Raw genomic sequence first — 22,073 nt, 5'->3', positions numbered from 1 at the left:
AGGGGATCCACCTTGTCAGGTGGGGATTTAGGGCCTTCCTTCTGTGCTATGTGTGTGGGTCTCCGCTGTATATAACTATGCTGCGACCCTCTATTCGTGATGGCTTCACCAACCTGTACGGCTGTCAGCGTAAGCCTATTATACGGGTACCGTTCTCTTCACCGTCGGCCCCGGGCTCCTTATCTGATGCCGTGCCCTCATTTATTCAAGGTGCACAGGAATTTACAATCCACTGTACTTTCAGATTCGGCGATCAGGACTTACAGCTCCTGTCAGCCTAGGACTCTGATGTCCCTTTTCTCTATATTAGCGCTTCACTCAAGGGTCTGCTATATGCAGTATTTTAGCTTCCCTAGAGTCTCTCAATCTCTGCTTTTGTCCTTTCTCTCTTCACAGATCAGCTCCCTGTCTTCATCTCTCTGACAGGATCTTCTAGAAAGATCTTTTCACCTCACCTCCTCACGTTTAACTGTCATTTCTCCTCACAGCTCACAGCTGCTTTGTTTCCATGACAACTCCTCAGCTGATGCCTAGCTGACTCACCAACCCCCTCTGCTGGCCAGAATTTATAAGGCATCTCCCTTTTCTGACCTGCAGCAGGAAATTGTGATTTATTTATGCTGCCTGGCATGGGGTCCCTTTTTGCCTCCAAGCATGACTTTACCCATTAGAGGGAGGTAATGTCACTGTGACAACCGGACTCTGGGGTGTCACACTTGGAGACGGGGACAACATGGGCCTGTATGATTGCCAATGCCAGGGCTGGATTTCAGCCCCAGTCCGTACCTGCCCTTTTTAATTTTTGGAGATAAGTGTCCACCTCCTATGGGCGTGGCTTCTGATGTTTTCCTCTCTGCTGATTGGGCCATTTATCTGCATATACAGGGTGGGGTATTAGCCCCTCCAATATAAGGGCGCTCCTGTATATTGGGCATGTTTCTGTGCTATGAAGAATCCCTTGTGCTATTGAGATGACACCTGCTTATATAATATGATGCTATTGGGGCCATATAAAGGCAGAAGTGTGGCCTGTATTGTGGGAACGGTCTTGTGCTTTTTAGATCATCCATTGTGCTGCGGATGTTACATGCTTACACATTAGATCTTCAGTTGCTGCAGAGAATGATAGATTTCCTTTTGGGCCTTCTGCTTTGTTATTATAGGCGTCTTGCGTTTGAGCAGTAGGTCTATATGATCGATGTCTTTTGTCTCTGATCCATGACATCTTGTTATTTCTCTATCACTACAAGATATTAGACATACGGAGGATATATGGATGTGGCATCTTCTCTGTAACATGGAGCCACATCTGTGCTCAGTGCACATTAAGCACAAGGGGTCAGTTGTACTTCTTGCCCCACTAGCACTTTATTTGTTAGAGGTGTTTGACAATGGCTTTTGGTAAGGAGTCCTGCTAAGGGTCAATAAGGATCAGTGGATGTGGAGCGGAGGCGCCAAATCACTACCCAGGGTGCCACCCTCCGCTGTAAGGAAGGGACATCTACATAGGGTCATGCACAACCTATCTTCCCGAGATATTTCCCCTGTGTTATTTAATTAGTGCTAAATCAATCCGTTATTATTGTATCTTGGTGACTCCAGCTGTCCGGCATTACCACCACCAGACCCCCCATTACTACCACCAGACCCCCCCATTACCACCACCAGACCCCCCATTACTACCACCAGACCCCCCATTACTCCTTTACATTGGAAAGATTTTTCTTGGTTATTTCTTGTAAAATTTGATAGTTTTTAAATAATGAATAAAAGTTATTTTTTAGGGTTTCTTTTGCTGCAGTTGGTTTCCCCTGTGTCTCTGGCATCAATAGGGTCCTGGTTATCAATAGGGGGGTGACTGGAAAAAGATCTGGTCACAATCAGAAACTAAATGTATCTGACAATTAAATCCTTTACATCCCAATGGTGTAAATGAAGTTCTCAGCTTCTCCCCTTTCCTATAGGGGGTTGGTAGAATTCGTTCTCTACTTTTTTAATAAAAGTTTGACATGATTTTAATGTCTTGTTTTTCATTTCACTTTATTAAAATCTACAATTCATTTACATATATCTATGTATGGATTTATCTTTTACTCAATAAATACGGTGCACTTATCTCATTTCCACCTTGATAGTGACACTCTCTTAGGATACATTTTACTCTATGATGGCACTTTTGCACATAGCCACTAGATGGCGCTACAACATGGGGAGAATGGGAGATGGAGTATGTGAGTGACGACGGCCATTTTGCGCTTCTGCACTTTTATGGGTTCACACTTTCTTTACTTGGTGTGTACCCACAGTGTCCAGTTACATGAGGTCGTCATGGCTCACTGAGCAGTATCGCACCTAGCACATGTGGCGGCCGTGATTTCCCTGCGGTGCAGTTCATCTCTTTGTATGCTAACACATAGAACAGTCCCAGCAAAATACCCAAGATGGGGCACATTACAGAGTCTCACCCTTCTGCTGACTTACCGGGATAATAGCAGCTGTGACTTCAGATCTTCCAGGGTCACTACCTGTGGCACACACACAGAGAGGAGGTAACAACAAGAGTAGGAAGATGACAGTCCATACAAGGCCAGTTGATCCGAGGATCACAACCTGGCTACATCTTCCAGAGTCGAGTACTCCACCTGTGGCACATACACACAGAGGAGGTAACAACAAGTGTAGGAAGGTGACAGTCCATTGAGTCCATACAAGGTACAAGGCCAGTTGATCCAAAGATCACAACCTGGCTTCTCCAAACGTATCCATGGTTCAGTGATGGTCAATGGAGCAGATCTGTATTCTTCCAACCGAGGCTGAAAACCCCTAGGTTGTTTCCTATAGCATGATAGAGCCGTGTCCCTTGTGATGTTGTGGCTTCTGTCCTGTCTCTTGTCCTTTGGATGTATAGATGTCTTGGCAGAATCTCTCTGGCTGTTTCTCTCTCTCAGTCTCTTTATACAGAGGCATGTAACCTACTTTTAGACTTAACAAGTGTCCCTCATTCAGTATTTACATAAAGGGTAAGAATGGAGATGAAATCAAGTAGCATTACTTGATTATTTAAACTATTTGCATAGTTTTTCCCTCTTTGCTTTAGAAGTCAACAAACTGGCTCCATAACACAATGCATAAATAGCATATCAGCAAACATCACTAGTGATCAAGGATAAGCGCACAATAAAAGTCAATATTACCGGCTTACACAAGCAAAAGTGTTTTCTTGACCAACTAGAAATCAACACTTAAATTTAAAGCCAACATACAGATAACTTGGTTAATTAAGAAACAATGCTGTATGTCTTTAAAATGCCAAAAGTAAAAAAAAAATGTTTTTAAAAATATAAAAAAAGCCAAAAGTAAAAAAAAGTTTTAAAAAATATTTTAAAAAATATAAAAGTTCATATCGCCCCTTCAAAATGAAATAAAAAAAACAAACATACACATATTTGTTATAGCCGCATTCAGAATCGCCCGATCTAAAATGCAATAAAGGAAAGACCAAAAGATCGTATCTGCACCAAAATGGTATCCATTAATAACGTCAGCTCGCCGCGCAAACAATAAGCCCTCACCCAACCCGAGATCATGAAAAATGGAGACGCGACGGGTATCGGAAAATGGTGCAATTCTTTTATAATTTACCTAATAAAGAGGAGTTATTTTTACTGATACAGTGGGTATGGAAAGTATTCACACCCCTTTGCATTTTTAAATTGTTTCATTGCAGCCATTTGGTAAATTCAAATTCATACTATCTATTCCTGACACTGGAGTGGCTTATAAACTTCCGAAGTATATAGATTGAGGTCTGGGATCTGCCAATATGTGGCTAGTTTTCTGACTGTTTCGAATAACATGATGCATGATTTTAGTTTTTTGTTTTTTTTTTCGCTTAGTCTCGCTTGAATATAGGTCAATATTAAATAGTCTCCTGATGAGTCGTCTTTGGTGAGGACGATGAAAACCGTTGAAATGAGAGGCTTGGAGAGTGTGTAAATGTCACCTCACCCTATATACTGAGACGTGGGGTACATGTTTTTTCTATTAGTCACTTTCTGACTAACCTTCAGAGGGTGAATTATGGGTATAGTTTTAAATTAGGAAAAAATAAAGTTTAGATTTATCCTTTTGTCAACAAATATAAGGAATGACAAGAGACAACTCATTTAAGAAGATTCAATTTTGGTTAAAACTACTTCAACATTATGAACATAAAATGGCTTCTCCTCTGTGTGACTGCTCTGATGGCGTTCAAGAAGCGCTTTCTGGTTAAAATGTTTCCCACATTCTGAACATATAAATGGCTTCTCCCCTGTGTGAGTTCTCTGGTGCTTAACACAATTTGATTTCTTGCTAAAACATTTCCCACATTCTGAACATGAAAATGGCTTCTCCCCTGTGTGAGTTCTCTGGTGCTTAACACAATTTGATTTATTGTTAAAACATTTCCCACATTCTGAACATGCAAAAGGTTTCTCCCCTGTGTGAGTTCTCTGGTGCTTAACACAATTTGATTTCTTGCTAAAACATTTCCCACATTCTGAACATGAAAAAGGCTTCTCTCCTGTGTGAGTTCTCTGGTGCTTAACAAAATTTGATTTATTGTTAAAGCATTTCCCACATTCTGAACATGAAAAAGGCTTCTCTCCTGTGTGAGTTCTTTGGTGGATAACAAAATGTGATTTATGTACAAAACATTTCCCACATTCTGAACATGAAAATATTTTCTCCCCTGTGTGAGTTCTCTGGTGCTTAACACAATGTGATTTATTGTTAAAACATTTCCCACATTCTGAACATGAAAAAGCCTTCTCCCCTGTGTGAGTTCTCTTGTGGGTAACCAATTGTGATTTCTGTGCAAAAGATTTCCCACATTCTGAACATGAAAAAGGCTTCTCCCCTGTGTGAGTTCTCTGGTGGGTAACAAAATTTGATTTCTGTGCAAAATATTTCCCACATTCTGAACAGGAAAAAGGCTTCTCCCCTGTGTGAGTTCTTTGGTGGGTAACAAATTGTGATTTATGTGCAAAACATTTCCCACATTCTGAACATGAAAAGGGCTTCTCCCCTGTCTGAGTTCTCTGGTGCTTAACACAATCTGATTTATTGCTAAAACATTTCCCACATTCTGAACATGAAAATGACTTCTTTGCTTTAGGAGAAGTTTGTTTTTTATTGCTTCTTTTGTGACTTTGATTTTCCTTAGTAGTCAGTAATGAATCAGAAGATGGGACCTGTTTCATAGGATCAGATGACAGATCTTTGCTGTGAATGGATGATGGTATATCTGGAGTAATAGCAGTCACTTCAGTTGTATCTTGTAGGATCTCAAGATCATCAGATTTAAAAATTGAAGATGTCAGCTGTCCCTCTGATCTCCTGGTACAGTCATCTGCTAAGATAAAAAAAAAATATTTTTAATGAAATACTGAGTTTTATATTTTTGAACATTTCTACTTAAACTGTTCATAAAAATGGCAAGCTATGTAAAAAACTATAATTATTTACCAAGACAATGACAGTTCACAGTCTAATAGAAAACCTTGTTGGATGAGCCAGTAGTGTGCGGTGTTCAACTGTTTGTTCATTCTGCCTCCCAAATATAGAATAAAACGAAACCAATCAATGTTATGTAGGTGAAAATAATACCAATTCTCATCTCACAAAAAACAAGTCCCCACTCAGGTCCATCATCTGTCAGTGGAAAAACAGAGGTTCCCACACTATTAGTGGCTCAAAGGCTGCTGAAAAGCAACAAGGTTTCTATAAACCAATCCAGCACAATCCGCTCTCACTTCTGAGTCTTGCAGTGTGCGCAAACAACATTTAGGATCCCTGTATTTAGCAATATTATAGTGAGAAGAATCCACTTAATTTTTGGTGTGTGTCTCCTGGAACACAATCTGGGCACTATGTGCTGGGTAATAAAATGGCAAATGTGTAATTTTCACTCTCCAACATCCACTGCGTGTTAATTTCCAGAAAGTGGCTGTGGAGTCAAAATATTCACTCCTCCTAAGGATTATAACCCTCAGTGAATTAATTAATAACATGGAATCACTTTATGGTGATTTCGACTGTTCTGGTTTTCTGTCATTTAGTTATATTAGGGCTTCTGCATATGGTGTGTCCAATCTCATCTGGGATCTGTTCCTGCTGTCCAGCTGGAGTAATCTGCTCCCTACTTCAGCCAATTGGAAAGTACCACACCCTACTAAAGCGCAAAGCACATGGCCGGAATCTGCCAGATACAGCGCTGTTCTCCTCTGGTTCAGTCCTCTGTGCTCAGCTTGTGACTTGTGTATTTGTTTCCTGCTGTGACCGTGGCCCGTTTACTGACTACTCTTGTGTCTTCTGATTCTGTATTCTGTCCTTCTGGTTCTGACCTGGCTACCTGACTATTCTTCTTGCCATCTAACACCACAGAATAGCAGGTAACACCATGGTCCAAGCCTAGGGGTCCCAGTGTAAGTCCAGATTCCATGTAATTGTGTTAAAGGGCGATGAGCAAGGCAATCCTTGGGATATGGAAAGCAGAAAAGATAGCGCCAAGCATGTTCATGGTGGACATCTTTTGATCTGCCAGTTGACCACGAATACATTGTGTCTGCAATCTATTCCAGCTAGATCTGTATTCAAATAGCTAAATGGCGCTCCTTCCCTTCTGAACACTGCCATGTGCCCAGACAGTAGTGTACAACCGTATATAGGGTATAGTGCGAAGCTGGAAAATAATTTGTAAGATCCATTTGTTTTCTATTATCCTTTGTGCAGAATTCCAAACTTACCACCACATAAAGTGACACACGTCAGATATTAATAATGGGGCCTGATTAGGAACTACTGAAATGATCAAACTCCACAGTCTCCATCAGTAATAAATGAGTAACTAGTGATGAAACCTCTCTGGTGTAATTAGAGTATGGGGCTCGGAGACTTCACAATCTATACTATCCTAAGCTCCAATATTTTCTGTCAGATGAGTTTCAAGAAGAAATATTAGGCATTTAAAGAGAACTGTGTATAAGGCCGGTTTCACACGTCCTGATATTTCCGGTACCGGAGATGTCCATGTGTGTAATATTCGTGGCACAAGTGTGACAACCGTGTGCCGCCTGTGTGCAGCATCAGTACTACATGGACGGCTGGCAGGGAAGAAGCGCTACATTAATCGCTGTTCCCCGGTGGCGGGTGCTGAAGGTGCTCTCATCATTCTCCTCTGCTCTGCCGGTGGGGAGAATGATGAGAGTTATATTAAAGTCAGAATGATGACAGCAGGTGGCGGCTTTTGGGACTATTACTCCCATCAACCTACACCTGCTGCTAAGAACAGTGACAGCAGGAGCGGATGATGGGAGTATTCCTCACCTGACACCTGTGCTATAACTAAGTAAATGACTGAAAAAACTGGCGAGGATTCCCCTGTATTTCCTATAACCAGTATGGAAAACTCACAACTGGGGGCTGCAACCCTCAGCTGTCAGCTTCAGCAAGGCTGGTTATCAAGAATAGAGGGGTCCCAACACTGTTTTTTAAATTATTTAAATAATGCTTCAGTGCTTGGAAACTGAGGCCATTAATACAAGTAGCACATTCTGTCACCTGCAACTATAATAGAAACTATTGAGAAAAGACACCGGTGGCACAAAAAACATGGCGCCTTCAGGTAAAAGACCGGAGACACTTTCCTGAAGCAGCTCTGCCCCCTGAAATAAAACTGTGTGCACATACCCTAGTTCTCCGCAAGGAGAAATGATACTTCTTGGATATCGGTCAGACGCCTCTCTCACAGCCAAACCAGATCTCACACTTTGCACTGATGAGGGGCAGTACCCCGAAACACAGTGTCTGCAAATTGAGATTCTGGCTTGGCTTTTATCCTACGTCATTTGACAAGGCTCATTAAAGGGTCAACCTTGACTTCTAGGATTGCTACCTCCAATAGGTGGCACTAGAGTTCTAGTCCTCTTCCTCTCTGAAGAGACAATTTGCATAATTAGCATACCCTAGTTACAAACACTAGGCTACAGCACCCGGCAAACGCTCAGTACATGAATCATTCTAAGGCCGGGGTCACACTAGGGTGTGTGATGCGAGAAACAACACCCGGCACTACCCCCGGCACTCGGACCGGAGCGTGCGGCTACATGGATTTCTAAGGGCCAATGCAGACGGCCATATGTATCCTCTGATCTGAGAGAATCGGCCAATTATACTGTACAGCTGACACTTGGATCAGGATCTGACCCGAGTGTCAGCACAGTGTGGTCCGATTGTCTAGGATGAGAAAATCAGAGAACACTGAGGCAAAGATGGAAAACAAACGCTTCTCCATTATGTCATCAGAGTGCAGTCCAATGTTTTCCACGCACTCATTGTATTGCATTACTGAGTGTGATCGGAATATCATACGTTAACAATATATAACATATAACGCATGTTCCAACCCCATGGATTGAGACAAACACCTTGGTCGCCTCAGAAAGACCTTTTTGAGTCAGGGCTACCATCCAAGAACAATAGAAAACCAAATTACAAGAGCCACCAGAATGTCAAGGAATCACCTGCCACATTACAAAGCTAGAGAAGAAAATAACCGGGTGCCTCTAGTGGTCACCTACAACCCAAATCTGGAGGTGCTAAGGGGAGCGGCACGGAAATTACAACCTTTACTGCAAAAAGATGCCCGATTACAATCCATGTTTCCAGACCCCCCACTGCTGTGTTTTAGGCAGCCCCCAAATCTAAGAAGCATCATTGTCAGAAGCTCCCTGTCCTCTCCAACAGCTGCAGGAACCTTTCCTTGCAACCAGAAAAAATGTAAAACCTGTCCACTTATAATGACCACGGACAAGATAAAGATCCCCAACTCACATCAGGACTACAAGATCCCAGGTACTCTCACCTGCATTACATCTAATGGGGTGTACTTAATTATTTGTACTAAATGTCCAACTGGGGTCTGCATGTGAGGGAGACTTCTCATCGCCACACAATAAGAGAAAAAAGAAGGGATCTACCTGTGGCAAAACATTTTTATATCCTCGGTCATAGCACGATGGACATTAAATTACTTGTATTAAAAGGTAACTTCAACTCTCAGAGAGACAGGAGGGTCTGGGAGTATAAATTTATGACAACGTTTGACACACTCAGTGCAGGAATGAATGTGTCACATGGATTTATGTCTTTTTACATCAATTAAGGAATTTGCTCTTCAGAACTTCTGGGGTCATCACACAACACAGAACCAGACCCCAATCAGAGGGCAATAAAACCTTCACACTCCTAATCTATAAACTGTTCCAATATTTATGTTTATACCTCTCCCATAATGACAATTCTGCTAAATGTTACTTGTCTTATCTATTGCGTTATTTCTGTGTTGTTTTGTGTATAAATATGTGATTTTTCAGATGTTGTATTAGTCTAGCCTGATGAAGAGACCTGAGTAGTCTCGAAAGCTTGCAATGTGTTACCACCTTTTCAGTTAGCCATTAAAAGGTATCAACTACTGAGGACTCTCAATTCTAAATATTCTTCTATCTACTGGCTAACACGGTACAAATATATACATCTTTCCTGTAACCAAGTCAATTGAACAGTTTTGGGTGGAGGAGAATGTTGTGATCTAGAGGCAAAATGGTGATCATGGTAATACGGCCGGACTACACCACCGATAAAGCAGCCACAGCCGGTGACTGAGAGGAATCTGTGACTTCTCTGCATTCAGTGGTTCCTACTCACCTGGGTAGTCATATGTGGGAATCTCCTCTTTACACCGCTCATCATCCCTCACATATGTCTCTGTAGGATTAATAGGAGTCAGATCTTCACCCTGAAACAAATATTGTAAAAGTCACCGACAGATGGAGAAGTCCCATCTATGATCAGCTCTAATCCTGCCATCTCCACCGTTCTCATTACACAAGTATAAAACACAGAATACTGGTGGATAAAACAAGACTGAGCACAAGACCTTCACAGCCGTCTACACATCACAGGGGAGATCTCCTGACACCTTCTCTCCATCTACCTGATGATCCTGAGGAGCACTGGGATCTTCTTGTTTACAGTCCTGTGGAAGAAGAGGACGGGGACATCTCTCTGGTGTTGTCCTCTTACTGGATAGATCTGGAGGAAACACATACAGGGACTGAATTCATTCTCTACATACAGATAATTATAGGCCGTGTGTATTTAGTCCTGTCTATTACCTGGAGATGTGAGGGGCTGGGGAACCTCCATTATGACGTTCTTGTACAGATATCTGTGTCCTTCTAAATACTCCCACTCCTCCATGGAGAAATAGACAGCGACATCCTGACACCTTATAGGAACCTGACACATACAATGATATCGTCATCCCCCCGATCCCTTCATAGTGTTACTGTATAATGTCCCAGCATTCCCAGCAGTGTCACCTCTCCAGTCAGCAGCTCCATCATCTTGTAGATGAGTTCTAGGATCTTCTGGTCATTGATGTCCTCATGGATCAGGGGGTGAGGTGGAGGCCCCGTGATTGGGCTCAGGGGTCTTCTCCATCCCTCAGACACAGGGTCCTGACAGCGATCACTAGAGGTCTTCTTCACCACTGTGTAATCCTGGTTATGGAGAGACACAGTAATAAATCTCACTACAGACATTTCCAGAGTCCTCACCTCTCCAGTTCTGTCCTCCTGTTATTCCCATAGATAAGAATGATGTAATGTGACGTCATCAGAATCTCTCACCTCTCCAGTGAGACGGAAGAGGATCTCTAGGGTGAGGTGTAACATCCTCTCCACCATCTTGTCTCTGTCCATATCCATCCTTGATGGGTAAATCAGGAAAATTCTCTTCTGTAGAAGATCTTCACTGAGAGGATCCGATATTGTAGAGACCTGAATGAGAAGAAGATGATCCGATGTAACATCATAAGAATCCTGTGTAATAATACAATTACTGGAGATAATAAGGGAAACATATGAGGAGATTTATTATCTTACAGGGTTTAGTTTTCTTCCCTGACATCTACTAATAAAACCTATATATTTAGGCCACAGACAACAAGCAGTTTCCTCCTCGGAGTCGGCAGCTGAACACGTTCCTCATAGACTCATCTTCCATAACGCTAATTCTCGTCTCATTACCGACACTGGAATCGGCATTAGCAATACTGCAGGAGATATTCATTACACACAACATGAGAAATAACTCCTTCATGATGAGGACGACATCTTCATCTTCTACTGCGGCTCTAGAGACAGATGTGGCCAGAGTCGGTCACTGCCTCCATCCCCACCGGCCGTCTATATGAAGGTTTCCCGGCTTCCCCGCACTGGAATCTTCTATCACGTTAGATCTCAGCTCTGAGTCACACACAGAAGTTTGAGGCTTTTCTGGAAGAACAGGACAGGAGAGATCTGAGGCCGATGTCTCCATGTACAGGGTTTCCCCTCGGGATAAGAGGCTTTTCTATCCCTTTCCCCCAATTAGAGGGGACACCTGTGGATATCGGGGTCTTTACCGGCTGCAGTCCTGGGGGGATTTACTCGGTAACGTGGACGTTGGACAAACGTCACCATCATTTACCACCAGAGTGAAGGAACATCGCTCCTCTATTCAGCTCTATGGATCCAGGATGAAATCCACTGCGGCCCCTGCAAGAAAAGAGCGAAGTCTGGTGAGACCCCCGAGGCCGGAGATTTCTACAGCTGCTCTGTGCACACAGGACCTGTGATGAGGTCACAGGAGGGGAGGAGTCAGGGGTCACATGATCAGGGGCCTCAGTGTGTGCAGGACTCTGCTGTGCTGGTTGTCATGGTGCTGGATGAGGGGAACTTTATGTGTGGGGTCAGGAGGGGTTTACAGGGTGGATGTAGCAGAGCCGTGTGTGTACGAGGTGTACGGAGCGGAGCCGTGTGTGTACGAGGTGTAAGGAGCAGAGCCGTGTGTGTACGAGGTGTACGGAGCGGAGCCGCGTGTGTACGAGGTGTACGGAGCGGAGCCGTGTGTGTACAAGATGTACGGAGCGGAGCCGTATGTGTACGAGGTGTATGGAGCAGAGCCGTGTGTCTACGAGGTGTAAGGAGCAGAGCCGTGTGTCTACGAGGTGTAAGGAGCAGAGCCGTGTGTGTACAAGGTGTAAGGAGCAGAGCCGTGTGTGTACGAGGTGTATGGAGCAGAGCCGTGTGTGCACAAGATGTACGGAGCGGAGCCGCGTGTGTACGAGGTGTACGCAGCCGAGCCACGTGTGTACAAGGTGTACGGAGCGGAGCCGTATATGTACGAGGTGTACGGAGCGGAGCCGTATGTGTACGAGGTGTACGGAGCGGAGCCGTGTGTGTACGAGGTGTACGGAGCGGAGCCGTGTGTGTACGAGGTGTACGGAGCGGAGCCGTGTGTGTACAAGATGTACGGAGCGGAGCCGTATGTGTACGAGGTGTACGGAGCGGAGCCACGTGTGTACAAGGTGTACGGAGTGGAGCCGCATGTGTACGAGGTGTACGGAGCGGAGCCGTGTGTCTACGAGGTGTACGGAGCGGAGCCCTGTGTGTACGAGGTGTACGGAGCGGAGCCGCATGTGTACAAGGTGTACGGAGTGGAGCCGCATGTGTACGAGGTGTACGGAGCGGAGCCGTGTGTCTACGAGGTGTACGGAGCGGAGCCCTGTGTGTACGAGGTGTACGGAGCGAAGCCGCATGTGTACAAGGTGTATGGAGTGGAGCCGCGTGTGTGCGAGGTGTACGGAGCGGAGCCACGTGTGTACAGAACAGAGCAGTGTCGGGATCCCTCAGATTACTCTTTCATCTGAAGGACCGATGTTCTTAGGTGTGAAGCATCATATGTCTCTAATTAAATCAGCTCCGTCGAGAAGAACTACACAGACACCAGCTGTATAATACCACTCGGGATGCCTGCCAAGACGCCTCTGGCTTATCAGTTAGGCTTCCGTCTTTTATAGTAAAGAATTTAAACATTTTACAGACATGCACAGTACAAATGATTTTACAACTTGTTTTCGACAAAGAAAGTCATTTAGGCGAAAAAGCAGAGGTATTTGACCTTGGTTCACAAGGGAGATGTCTGAGACATCTCCTCAAGAACAGATAAGGTTTTAAACAAGAGAATGCAACATAGACAGAACTCAATTTAACTCCTTCAGTTCCTATCATTCCCCCCTTTGACATCTTCATTTTCCACAATCTGGAACACTGGATCCTGCAACAACAGCGGATAGTGGCTCGTTCACCAGGTACTATCCCAGGCCGACGGGTTGCCCAAGGGAGACAGGTCTTCTACCTTCTCCATCCCCCAGATACTGAAGCCACGTCCATCATTGCAAGAGTACGCTCCTTCATGCCAGAAATGAGATGTCAATCTAGGACTCAAAGGAATAATAGTTAAATTCTTGTTGTTTACAGTCAAACTTCCTTATCTATTTCTACATCTTTTCTTGCATACAGAGATACACCAAAAAACAAGTTTCAATAGCACATATATTACGAAGATACAAACAACAATACGTAATAGACTTAGTATAATCCCAGTTATCCAGCCTCCAATACCCTTAAACCAATTAGCTGGATTAAGAAAGGAGAATGTATCTGACCACCAACTATCCTTAGTACGATCATTGTCTTTATCGTACTGATCTCTAAGTCTTTGAACATCCTCTATTTTTGATCTTAACTTTATAATGCTGTTGGGATCTATATAATGACAGCAAGCTGGTCCGATGACTTGACACATACCTCCTTGTGCTGCAGTTAAATAATCTAATACTATGGTATGCTGATTAGTGGCTATGATGAGCTGATTTTGGACAGCAACGGTGGTGTTCAATATATCCAATATATCCCATATTTGGTCATCTAAGTAATCTGTAGCCCTGACTAATTTATCCCACATTTGAGTAATCATAGGATAAATAAAAATAGAGCTGACAATTTTATTGGCCACACTCATCTGCACTATATGTGGTCTCCCAGAGAGGCGAGGTGTATTGTCAGCAGCTCTTTTGTACAACGTGTGTTTAGGTATGCTCTGAGTATTCAACTGGTCATTCGGAATAACAAAGGTAGCTGGAGTCAAACGACCCAGGGTACAAGCACCTTTTACCCCTACTGGCAACCATTTATATGCATTGTCTCCACATACCCAGTACATGTCACTAGGTAGGTCCCATAGGGCTGAATGTTGTAATACCAGTCTATGAACTAAATCTATGAACGCAGATACATTCTGAAGCATACACCAATTTGGAAGTTGTCCTAAAGGGCTACAATACCCTACATCGGGATTTCCACAGGTGGGAGTTCCTTTCTCATATCCAGATGACTCGTTGCAAGGTATATTACCTGAAATATTAAAACAAGTTTCATTATTGCCCTGGGGAAATAAATTGGAATACTCCCAGGACGTGTTATGCAACCTTCTTTCTAGCAGTATTGGTTTGAAGGCATCAGTAGAGTGGGAAGTTACATTAAAACTAACTTGTAGGCCATACATTGGAATTTGCCCCAGGTAGGTTAATCGAGTTCTATTCCTGGGTACCCAAGCCCCCCCTTTATATGCCAGATATTGAAGGTATGTATTACTTCCTGAAAGATTACCCTGCCACCAAGGGTATCCTACCCATCCCACAATAGGTATTCCAACAGTTGTGTTCCATAACTTCACATTATTTGTGGCATTATTAGCGAGTGTATCAGAACAACTGGTCCAGGCAAATAATTCCTCGGGTGGCATAGGAATAACAAGGAACGGAATACTAGTGGCTGATACTGGTGAATGTGTGCAGATCCAGCAAATGATTTGACCAATCATTTAGTATTTTTTCATGATGTTGTATAAACTTATTATTCAAGGACATTGGAGAATTTAGATTGTCCCACGCAGCTACCATTATTACAGATAATGCAACAAAACCAAACCAAAACATTATGCACTCTTATGCTTTGTTAATTCCTGTGGCTAGTTTGCAATGCGATGCGTGGATCCAGGTTGGTCGTCCTTCCAACTTAACAGAAGTAGGCGTTGTTAGGAGTACTTGGTAAGGTCCTTGATATCGGGGTTCAAGGGTCTTTCTGGAGTGTTTCTTGACATATACGTAATCACCAGGTTGTAGACAGTGAGTTCCTTCCACACTATCTGGATCTCTGTCTGATTCAATTGTTTCAGGGACACCGAATCGTGGTACTAGTTCCATCACCAGTTTCTTTGCAGTGGCTCGAGCTGTAGCCGTTTTCACCGGGTAGGCCTCTGGCCATCCAGAGAAGAGATCTACACATACTAGGATATTTGCATACACTCCTACCTTGGTAGCTGTATGTCGTCAATCTGCCGTCTCTGAAACGGGTAGAGAGGCCTAGGTGTCGCTTTCTTAGGGACTTTTACTGTTTTACCTGGGTTGTGCTGTGCACAGATGAGGCATGATTGTACAAGTTTCGCGGCTGTGCAACTGAAGCCAGGAGCGATCCAGAAGGCATCTACCATGGCACACATGTGACTTTTTGAGGTGTGATTGGGGCCATGTGCTGCTTGCGCCATGATTGGGAACAGGGACTTTGGTGGGCACATTTTATCCTTATTCTCCCATACTCCATTTGAGTTCAGCTCAGCTCCCAGTCTCCCCCGGTGTACCTTCTCTGTTTGGGCAGCCTTTTGCTGGAGGGATTTCAGGACATCTAGACCCAATGTGGCTGGAATATGCTGACTCCCCGCCACCGTCCACTGCTCTCTCTAGGCCGCCTTGTGCTATTTTAGCAGCCTCGTTCACCCTTCTATTGCCCTCTACCTCCACGGAGTCACCTTTGTGTGTGCTTTTACCTTGACAATGCAAACCTGGACTGGTAACATCAATGCCTCCATCAATTGTTTCACCAGCTCTGCATTTTTAATGGGCTTCGAATCTGTGAAAATATTAGCGACTTTACCTGCAGCGGCTCTACACGCCTCAGTGAGTGCCTTCAACTCTGCCTCCTGCGCCGACATGTGAGGAGAGAGTGGTTCCGCTCGGATTACCTCATGTGAGGATACTACTGCATATCCAGTGTAGAATCGTCCATCCTGGTGGTATCTGGGGCCATCTACAAAAAAGAAACTCAAAGTCTGCATTAGGAACAGGTTTTTCATGAATGTGTGCAAACCCAACTGTCTCCTGACTCATCAGTTCTATGCAGACATGTTCATGCGTCATGTCAAAGTATCCTTCCTCACTTGCCAATACGGTCACCAATTCCCCCTTTTCTGAATCCACAGGCAGGAGGGTGGCTGGATTCAGAACGTTACATCTTTTGAGGAGTGACATACTCAGGAATTAGTAGAGCACACTCAAGTCGGAGCTGTCTGGCCATAGACAGATGTTTTGGTTGAACTTGTAGGAGTATGGCATGGATGTCATGTGGGGAATAGATTGTCAAAAGAAACGTCAGTGTCATCTCACATGCCTTCCCTATTACGTCTCCACTTTTTTCCTTGTGCTCCAGCATACATGACAGGTCGTTTTATTGTCCTTGTTTGCTCAATATCTTTAGCTACCTTAAGGAGGTCTTTCGGATCTACATGTCTCCATTCAGGTCTGGCTGTCTGTACTGCGTCTCGTAAGTCTTTGTTCATACCGTCAATGAATGCATTCACCAGTATTCTAACATCAAGTGGGTTTATGCAAATGTACCCCATGTCTGCCCATTTCAGCTGTAACCGTCCAAGGTATATCTCTACTCTCTCTCCTCTTTGCTGTGTCACATTAGTCAGGAGTACAGACTGCTCTGATTGTTCCACTGCAGCCCATTGTCTTAGTGACTCACAGTACGTCTCCCCAGATCGTGCAGATTTATCATCCATGCCCCAAGCCTGATTCTTTGTCACATCTGTGTGTGTCTTAATTATATGATCTAGTGCGTCACCTGCCTTTAAACTCATCAACCTCTCTAGGTCTGCCCAGGTACACTTATATGTCTGCTGTACTTCCTTTATGTGTCTGTAAAACGGGAATGGTTGGTCTTCAGGGGCAGGCAGCTGCTTCAGCAAAGCTAGCTGGTCAGAGGGGCTCCAGGGATAATACACCTGTATCTTTCTTATTCTAGTCACACTTCTAGGTCCTGCTGGGGTTGGCCGTCTGATGTCTACTGTCAGCTTACTCCTCAAGGGCCAATGTCCCCACTACCCACTATCCACACTATTATGTCAGCTTCTTATGATCTTGTCTGGATAAGATTTAGTGCAATTCTCTTAGGTCAGTAGCACAGGTCACACAAGTAGCTATTCAGTCTGGGTTTGTCTGAGTCTGACCACAGTGTTTACAAGTCCATCTGTTTTGTCTGGGTCTCTGGTTACACTTTGTCAATCAAACATTCATAATACACCTTCCATACTGCTGCACATTCTCAAGCATCATTTATTCACTTGCTATTTTCTTCCCTTGTCTGTGCCTTTTTGTACATCCAAACATTCACACTCTGGTATTTTTGCCTTTTTCAATATTTGTCCCACTTGTTTTACTGCTTCCTTCCTTCTCTGTCTTTTGTAATTTGACACAATTTGCTATACAAATCAATCACACAACTAGAAGCAGGTTCAAACACATTAATGACCAAGCAATCACTTACAATTCCCTTCTAAATTAGGCACCATATCTTACTTTTAACTTCCAATCTTCAATTAAGTACTGTTGCTTTAAAATGCACAAATCTTTCAGCGCGTACCTTACGGATAGAATTACAGAGAATTTTGAGCACAGCTCACACTCAGCAGAGATAAGAGCGAAGGGAGAAGAAACTGCGCAGCTCCATCCTTCACCCCTCCCGTCAGAATGCAGCGTCGTCCTTCACAGAATTCTGTAGTTCTTTAGACTTATCAAAATCAATTTCTACAAAGAAACTCAAAATCACGGGATTTCACTGTAAGGGCAGATAACTGTATAATGAGATTAACCATGTCTTGCCCTTTTTCTGGCCAAATGCATTCAGGAAACTTTACAATGTAATGCCACATATAACACGAACTATATCATTACTCAATTCATTCAGTCTCAGATGTAGATTTGAAATATCTATAACGCATCTGTCCGGGATTCCACCACAACTAGAAAGGTCACAAATCTCTTGACACAAAAATGATGTGTGATGATTCATTCATACGTGCTCATTCACTGATTTTTTTTTTTTTTTTTTTTTTTTTATACTCAATTACTCATCTCTCATCTTATTCAGAGGTTCTCATAGACATATATACAAGGATTCACACAGCCTGCCTATCTTGCACTTTGGATTTGATTAATACTTTTTCCAGGTTCTTTGCTGCACTACTTCCATATCTATCCTCAATTATATCACATAACCGATTTCCTTCTTCAGGTATCTTTCCCTGACTGTTCCCCATCTTATCTTTTATTCTTATCCTGTCTCTCTTGTTGTCTTCCTGTTAGTCCCCTGCCTTAGGTGGTGTATTGGGTAAGCTCAAGACTAGGCTCTACTATACCTCGTTACCTTCTTCCTAAGGTGCTAACAGGCTAAATGGAGTGTCTGTTCCTCGGTGTACTACGTGTTTCGTGTACTTATATGCTATGTAGCATCCGAACAGAAATACTCCCACAACACACAGGATTGTAAATAAAGTGTCCATCTATCGGGGTTCTTCAGTCATATCCTGTCACAGGCTCATTTCACGGTCCTGTGCTCATTCGGTCACACTCTTATCTGTCACAAGGTTTATTCGTAAAGGGTGTTGATTTAAGCTTAGGCGGTGACCTCCCCGAAAGGACGCTGTCACATGACCCAGTTAGGCAATATCACCACTCTTTGAACGAATACCTACTGTGCAGCTTATTTTTCTACTTTCCACAACCTTTCAAATCAAAGTAGCCATTCAACAACCTCCTCTATTCCTAGTGTGGAACCGTCTATTGTGAAAAACTTGTCCGTCCGGGCTGCGCAGTATGAACTGTTCACCCAGCCTTATATTCCGTAATGTCAGACCTCTCCCATTTTGATTTGCATCAGCTCTTTTTCTAAAATTAGCTGTGCACACACAGAACCTACAGTAACCTCTCATTCGAGCAGAAATTACATATGCGTGTCACACCCGATTTCCTCAGAGTTCTTATATGGACCTGATTTTACGGCCCCCTCCTCTACTAGATTCCCCTTTATACGGACCTTAGTTATAATGATAGATTATGAAGAGCAGAGAAGAGAAAAATTGATCTCTTACCTGGCCAGGTGTTTAGGTCTGCTGTTCACAATTTCATCAGTAACTGGAGTGGTCTGTAGATCGGGTAGTCTTGGAGAGGTGCCTATATCAGGTCCCTGTTCGGGCACCAGGAAACTGTCGGGATCCCTCAGATTACTCTTTCATCTGAAGGACCGATGTTCTTAGGTGTGAAGCATCATATGTCTCTAATTAAATCAGCTCCGTCGAGAAGAACTACACAGACACCAGCTGTATAATACCACTCGGGATGCCTGCCAAGACGCCTCTGGCTTATCAGTTAGGCTTCCGTCTTTTATAGTAAAGAATTTAAACATTTTACAGACATGCGCAGTACAAATGATTTTACAACTTGTTTTTGACAAAGAAAGTCATTTAGGCGAAAAAGCAGAGGTATTTGACCTTGGTTCACAAGGGAGATGTCTGAGACATCTCCTCGAAGAACAGATAAGGTTTTAAACAAGAGAATGCAACATAGACAGAACTCAATTTAACTCCTTCAGTTCCTATCAGCAGTGTGTGTACGAGGTGTGCTCTGTATACACCCATATACCCCCAGCTTCGGTCGCAGACGCCTCTGTGTACGCTGTATACACCCGTGTACCCCCAGCTTCAGTCGCAGACCCCTCAGTGTACGCTGTATACACCTGTATACCCCCAACTTCGGACACGGGCACCTCTGTGTACGCTGTATACACCCGTATACCCCCAGCTTTGGTCGCAGACCCCTGTGTACACGATTCAAGATTCAAGGAAGCTTTATTGGCAGGACTAAATACACATTAGTTTTGCCAAAGCAAGTGTACAAAAGGGAATAGGGATAGGGACTGTAGGGATCTTGGGTAGGGGTTGTAGGAAAGGTGGATGGGGGCAGATCTAGGATGGGGCTATAGAAGTCCATGGCATAGGGAAGGTGAATGGGGGGCATGGGGCAGATCCAGGGTAGGGGCTATAGAAGTCCATGGCATATCATAGTTCTCTTTCTCGCAGTCTATGACATTCGCTCACATATTGCCCTGCTATCTCCACTGCTCTCTCTTCTCCCCCAGCAGGATATATGTTTTCTCTTCCTCCTTCATGGTGATGAAATCTGGGAAGAGATGTGAGAGTCTCCTGAAGTGAGTGTCCCTCACTGCTGAGTACTTGGAGCAGTGTAGCAGGAAGTGGGTCTCATCCTCCAGGGCCTCCTGGTCACAGTGTTGGCACAGTCTTTCCTCCCTGTGTTTAAAGATCTGCCTGTGTTGGCCGGATTCGATGGCCAGACTGTGGGCACTGAGTCTATACCGGCTCAGGATCTTGTGGTCTCTGGGGTCCGGGAGTTTCTCCAGATATGGGGCCAGTCTGTAGTCTCTCTGTAGACTCTGGTGCATGGTCAGTTTCTGTGAGCTGATAATGTCGTTCTTCCAGTCACTTGCGTACCTCTCCTGGCCTTCGTCTACCATCTTCCTGATTCCGGCTTTTGTTAGGTTGCTGTGATTGGTGTTCTGGTCAGGTTGGGTTTGGGTGAGCTGTTCCGAGGGTCCTGGTTTTTCTGTTTCACCGACGTGTCAGGGCTTTATGGTGATGGGAGCTTGGATTGCTCCTTTGTAGGTGAGCCCGGAATGACAGTGCCCTCTTTAGAACCGTTAAGTGTAGAGGGAATCTGCCCAGCTCGGCCCAGCAAGCACTGTTGGAGGTGCTCCGATGGACTTGGAGAAGGTGATTGCAGAATTCCAGGTGGAATATTTCTGTTGGGCTGGAATCCCACCTTGACCAGTCTGGGTAGGTGTGAGGGCCACAGACTTTGCTGCCATACAGGAGGATTGGGGCGATGATAGAGTCGAAGATTTTTAACCAGAGCCTCACTGGTGGCTTCATATGGTAGAGTTTCCTTCGGATGGCATAGAAGGTTTTGCAGGCCTTGTCTTTCAGGGTCTCTATGGCTTGTTTGAAGCTCCCTGACCGGTGAATCTCTAGGCCCAGGTAGGTATATTTGTCCATTCCTGTAAGGGCGCAGTTGTTGAGGAAAAATGAAGGGTGCTGGTCTGATTTTCTCTTTCTCTTCTGGAACACCATGATGTTGGTTTTCTTTGCGTTGATCAGTAGTGCTCAGGTGGAGCTGAATTTCTCTAAGATTTTCAGGTTTTCTTGGAGACCTTTCTCGGTTGGTGACAGAAGCAGCAGGTCATCTGCATACGGCAGGAATTTCACCTGCACGTCGAGGAGGGTTAGATCTGGTGCTGTGGAAGATTCCAGAGTGGTAGCCAGCTCGTTGATGTAAATGTTGAAGAGCGTTGGGCTTAGGCTACAGCCTTGTCTGACTCCACGGCTCTGCTGGAAATAGGCCGTTCTATTACCGTTCACACTCACACTGCAGAGGTTCTCGGTGTAGGAGCTTTTGATAACATCGTAGGTCTTTCCTCCTATTCCGCTCTCCAGCAGTTTCAGGAATAAGCCTGGGTGCCACACCGAATCAAAGGTCTTTTTAAAGTCTACGAAACAGGCGTATATCTTCCCGTTCTTTGTATTGTGGAAGTGTCTCTGAATGAGGCTGTGCAGGGTATAGATGTGGTCGGTAGTGCGGTGGTTTGGCATGAACCCTGCTTGGCTCTTGCTGAGGACGTTGTGCTCGGTGAGGAAACTGAGGATCCTCTTGTTCAGGATGCTGTTGAACAGTTTTCCCAGGTTGCTGCTGACACATATTCCTCTGTAGTTGGCAGGGTCATACCTGTCCCCATTCTTGTGGATGGGTGTGATGAGGCCTTGGTTCCAGGTACGAGGGAAGTAGCCGGCACTTAGCACAATATTGAAGAGTTTAACCATTGCGGCCTGTATTTCTGGTGGGCTGTACTTCAGCATTTCTGGTAGGATTCCATCCAGGCCACTGGCTTTTCTACATC

The 22,073-nt window shown here is 44.2% G+C and overlaps 1 protein-coding gene across 1 annotated transcript; it reads right to left on the bottom strand.

Annotated features, from left to right (window-relative positions):
* Nucleotides 1–4,162: 4,162 nt before the first annotated feature.
* Nucleotides 4,163–10,646, bottom strand: LOC141073911 (uncharacterized). The gene is made up of 5 exons (XM_073561448.1): nucleotides 10,425–10,646; nucleotides 10,218–10,341; nucleotides 10,037–10,134; nucleotides 9,748–9,838; nucleotides 4,163–5,392 (listed from the first exon to the last, which is right to left on the bottom strand). The coding sequence occupies exons 1-5, from the start codon at nucleotides 10,644–10,646 to the stop codon at nucleotides 4,167–4,169; spliced, it is 1,761 nt and encodes a 586-aa protein (XP_073417549.1). The 3' UTR covers nucleotides 4,163–4,166.
* Nucleotides 10,647–22,073: the final 11,427 nt, after the last annotated feature.

This window comes from Dendrobates tinctorius, unplaced genomic scaffold, assembly GCF_039654945.1.
Source record: "Dendrobates tinctorius isolate UK_male_01 unplaced genomic scaffold, ASM3965494v1 ptg000320l, whole genome shotgun sequence".
Taxonomy (NCBI): Eukaryota; Metazoa; Chordata; class Amphibia; order Anura; family Dendrobatidae; genus Dendrobates; species Dendrobates tinctorius.
This window is presented reverse-complemented; position numbering and strand designations above follow the sequence as displayed.

Excerpts from the sequence above, each read along its gene's own strand:
- LOC141073911 (XM_073561448.1), bottom strand. The coding sequence starts at position 10,646 with ATGTCTGTAGTGAGATTTATTACTGTGTCTCTCCATAACCAGGATTAC. Across the intron at positions 10,135-10,217 it reads CCAGCCCCTCACATCTCCAG|ATCTATCCAGTAAGAGGACA; the intron begins GTAATAGACAGG and ends TGTTTCCTCCAG. Across the intron at positions 9,839-10,036 it reads GTGCTCCTCAGGATCATCAG|GGTGAAGATCTGACTCCTAT; the intron begins GTAGATGGAGAG and ends TATTTGTTTCAG.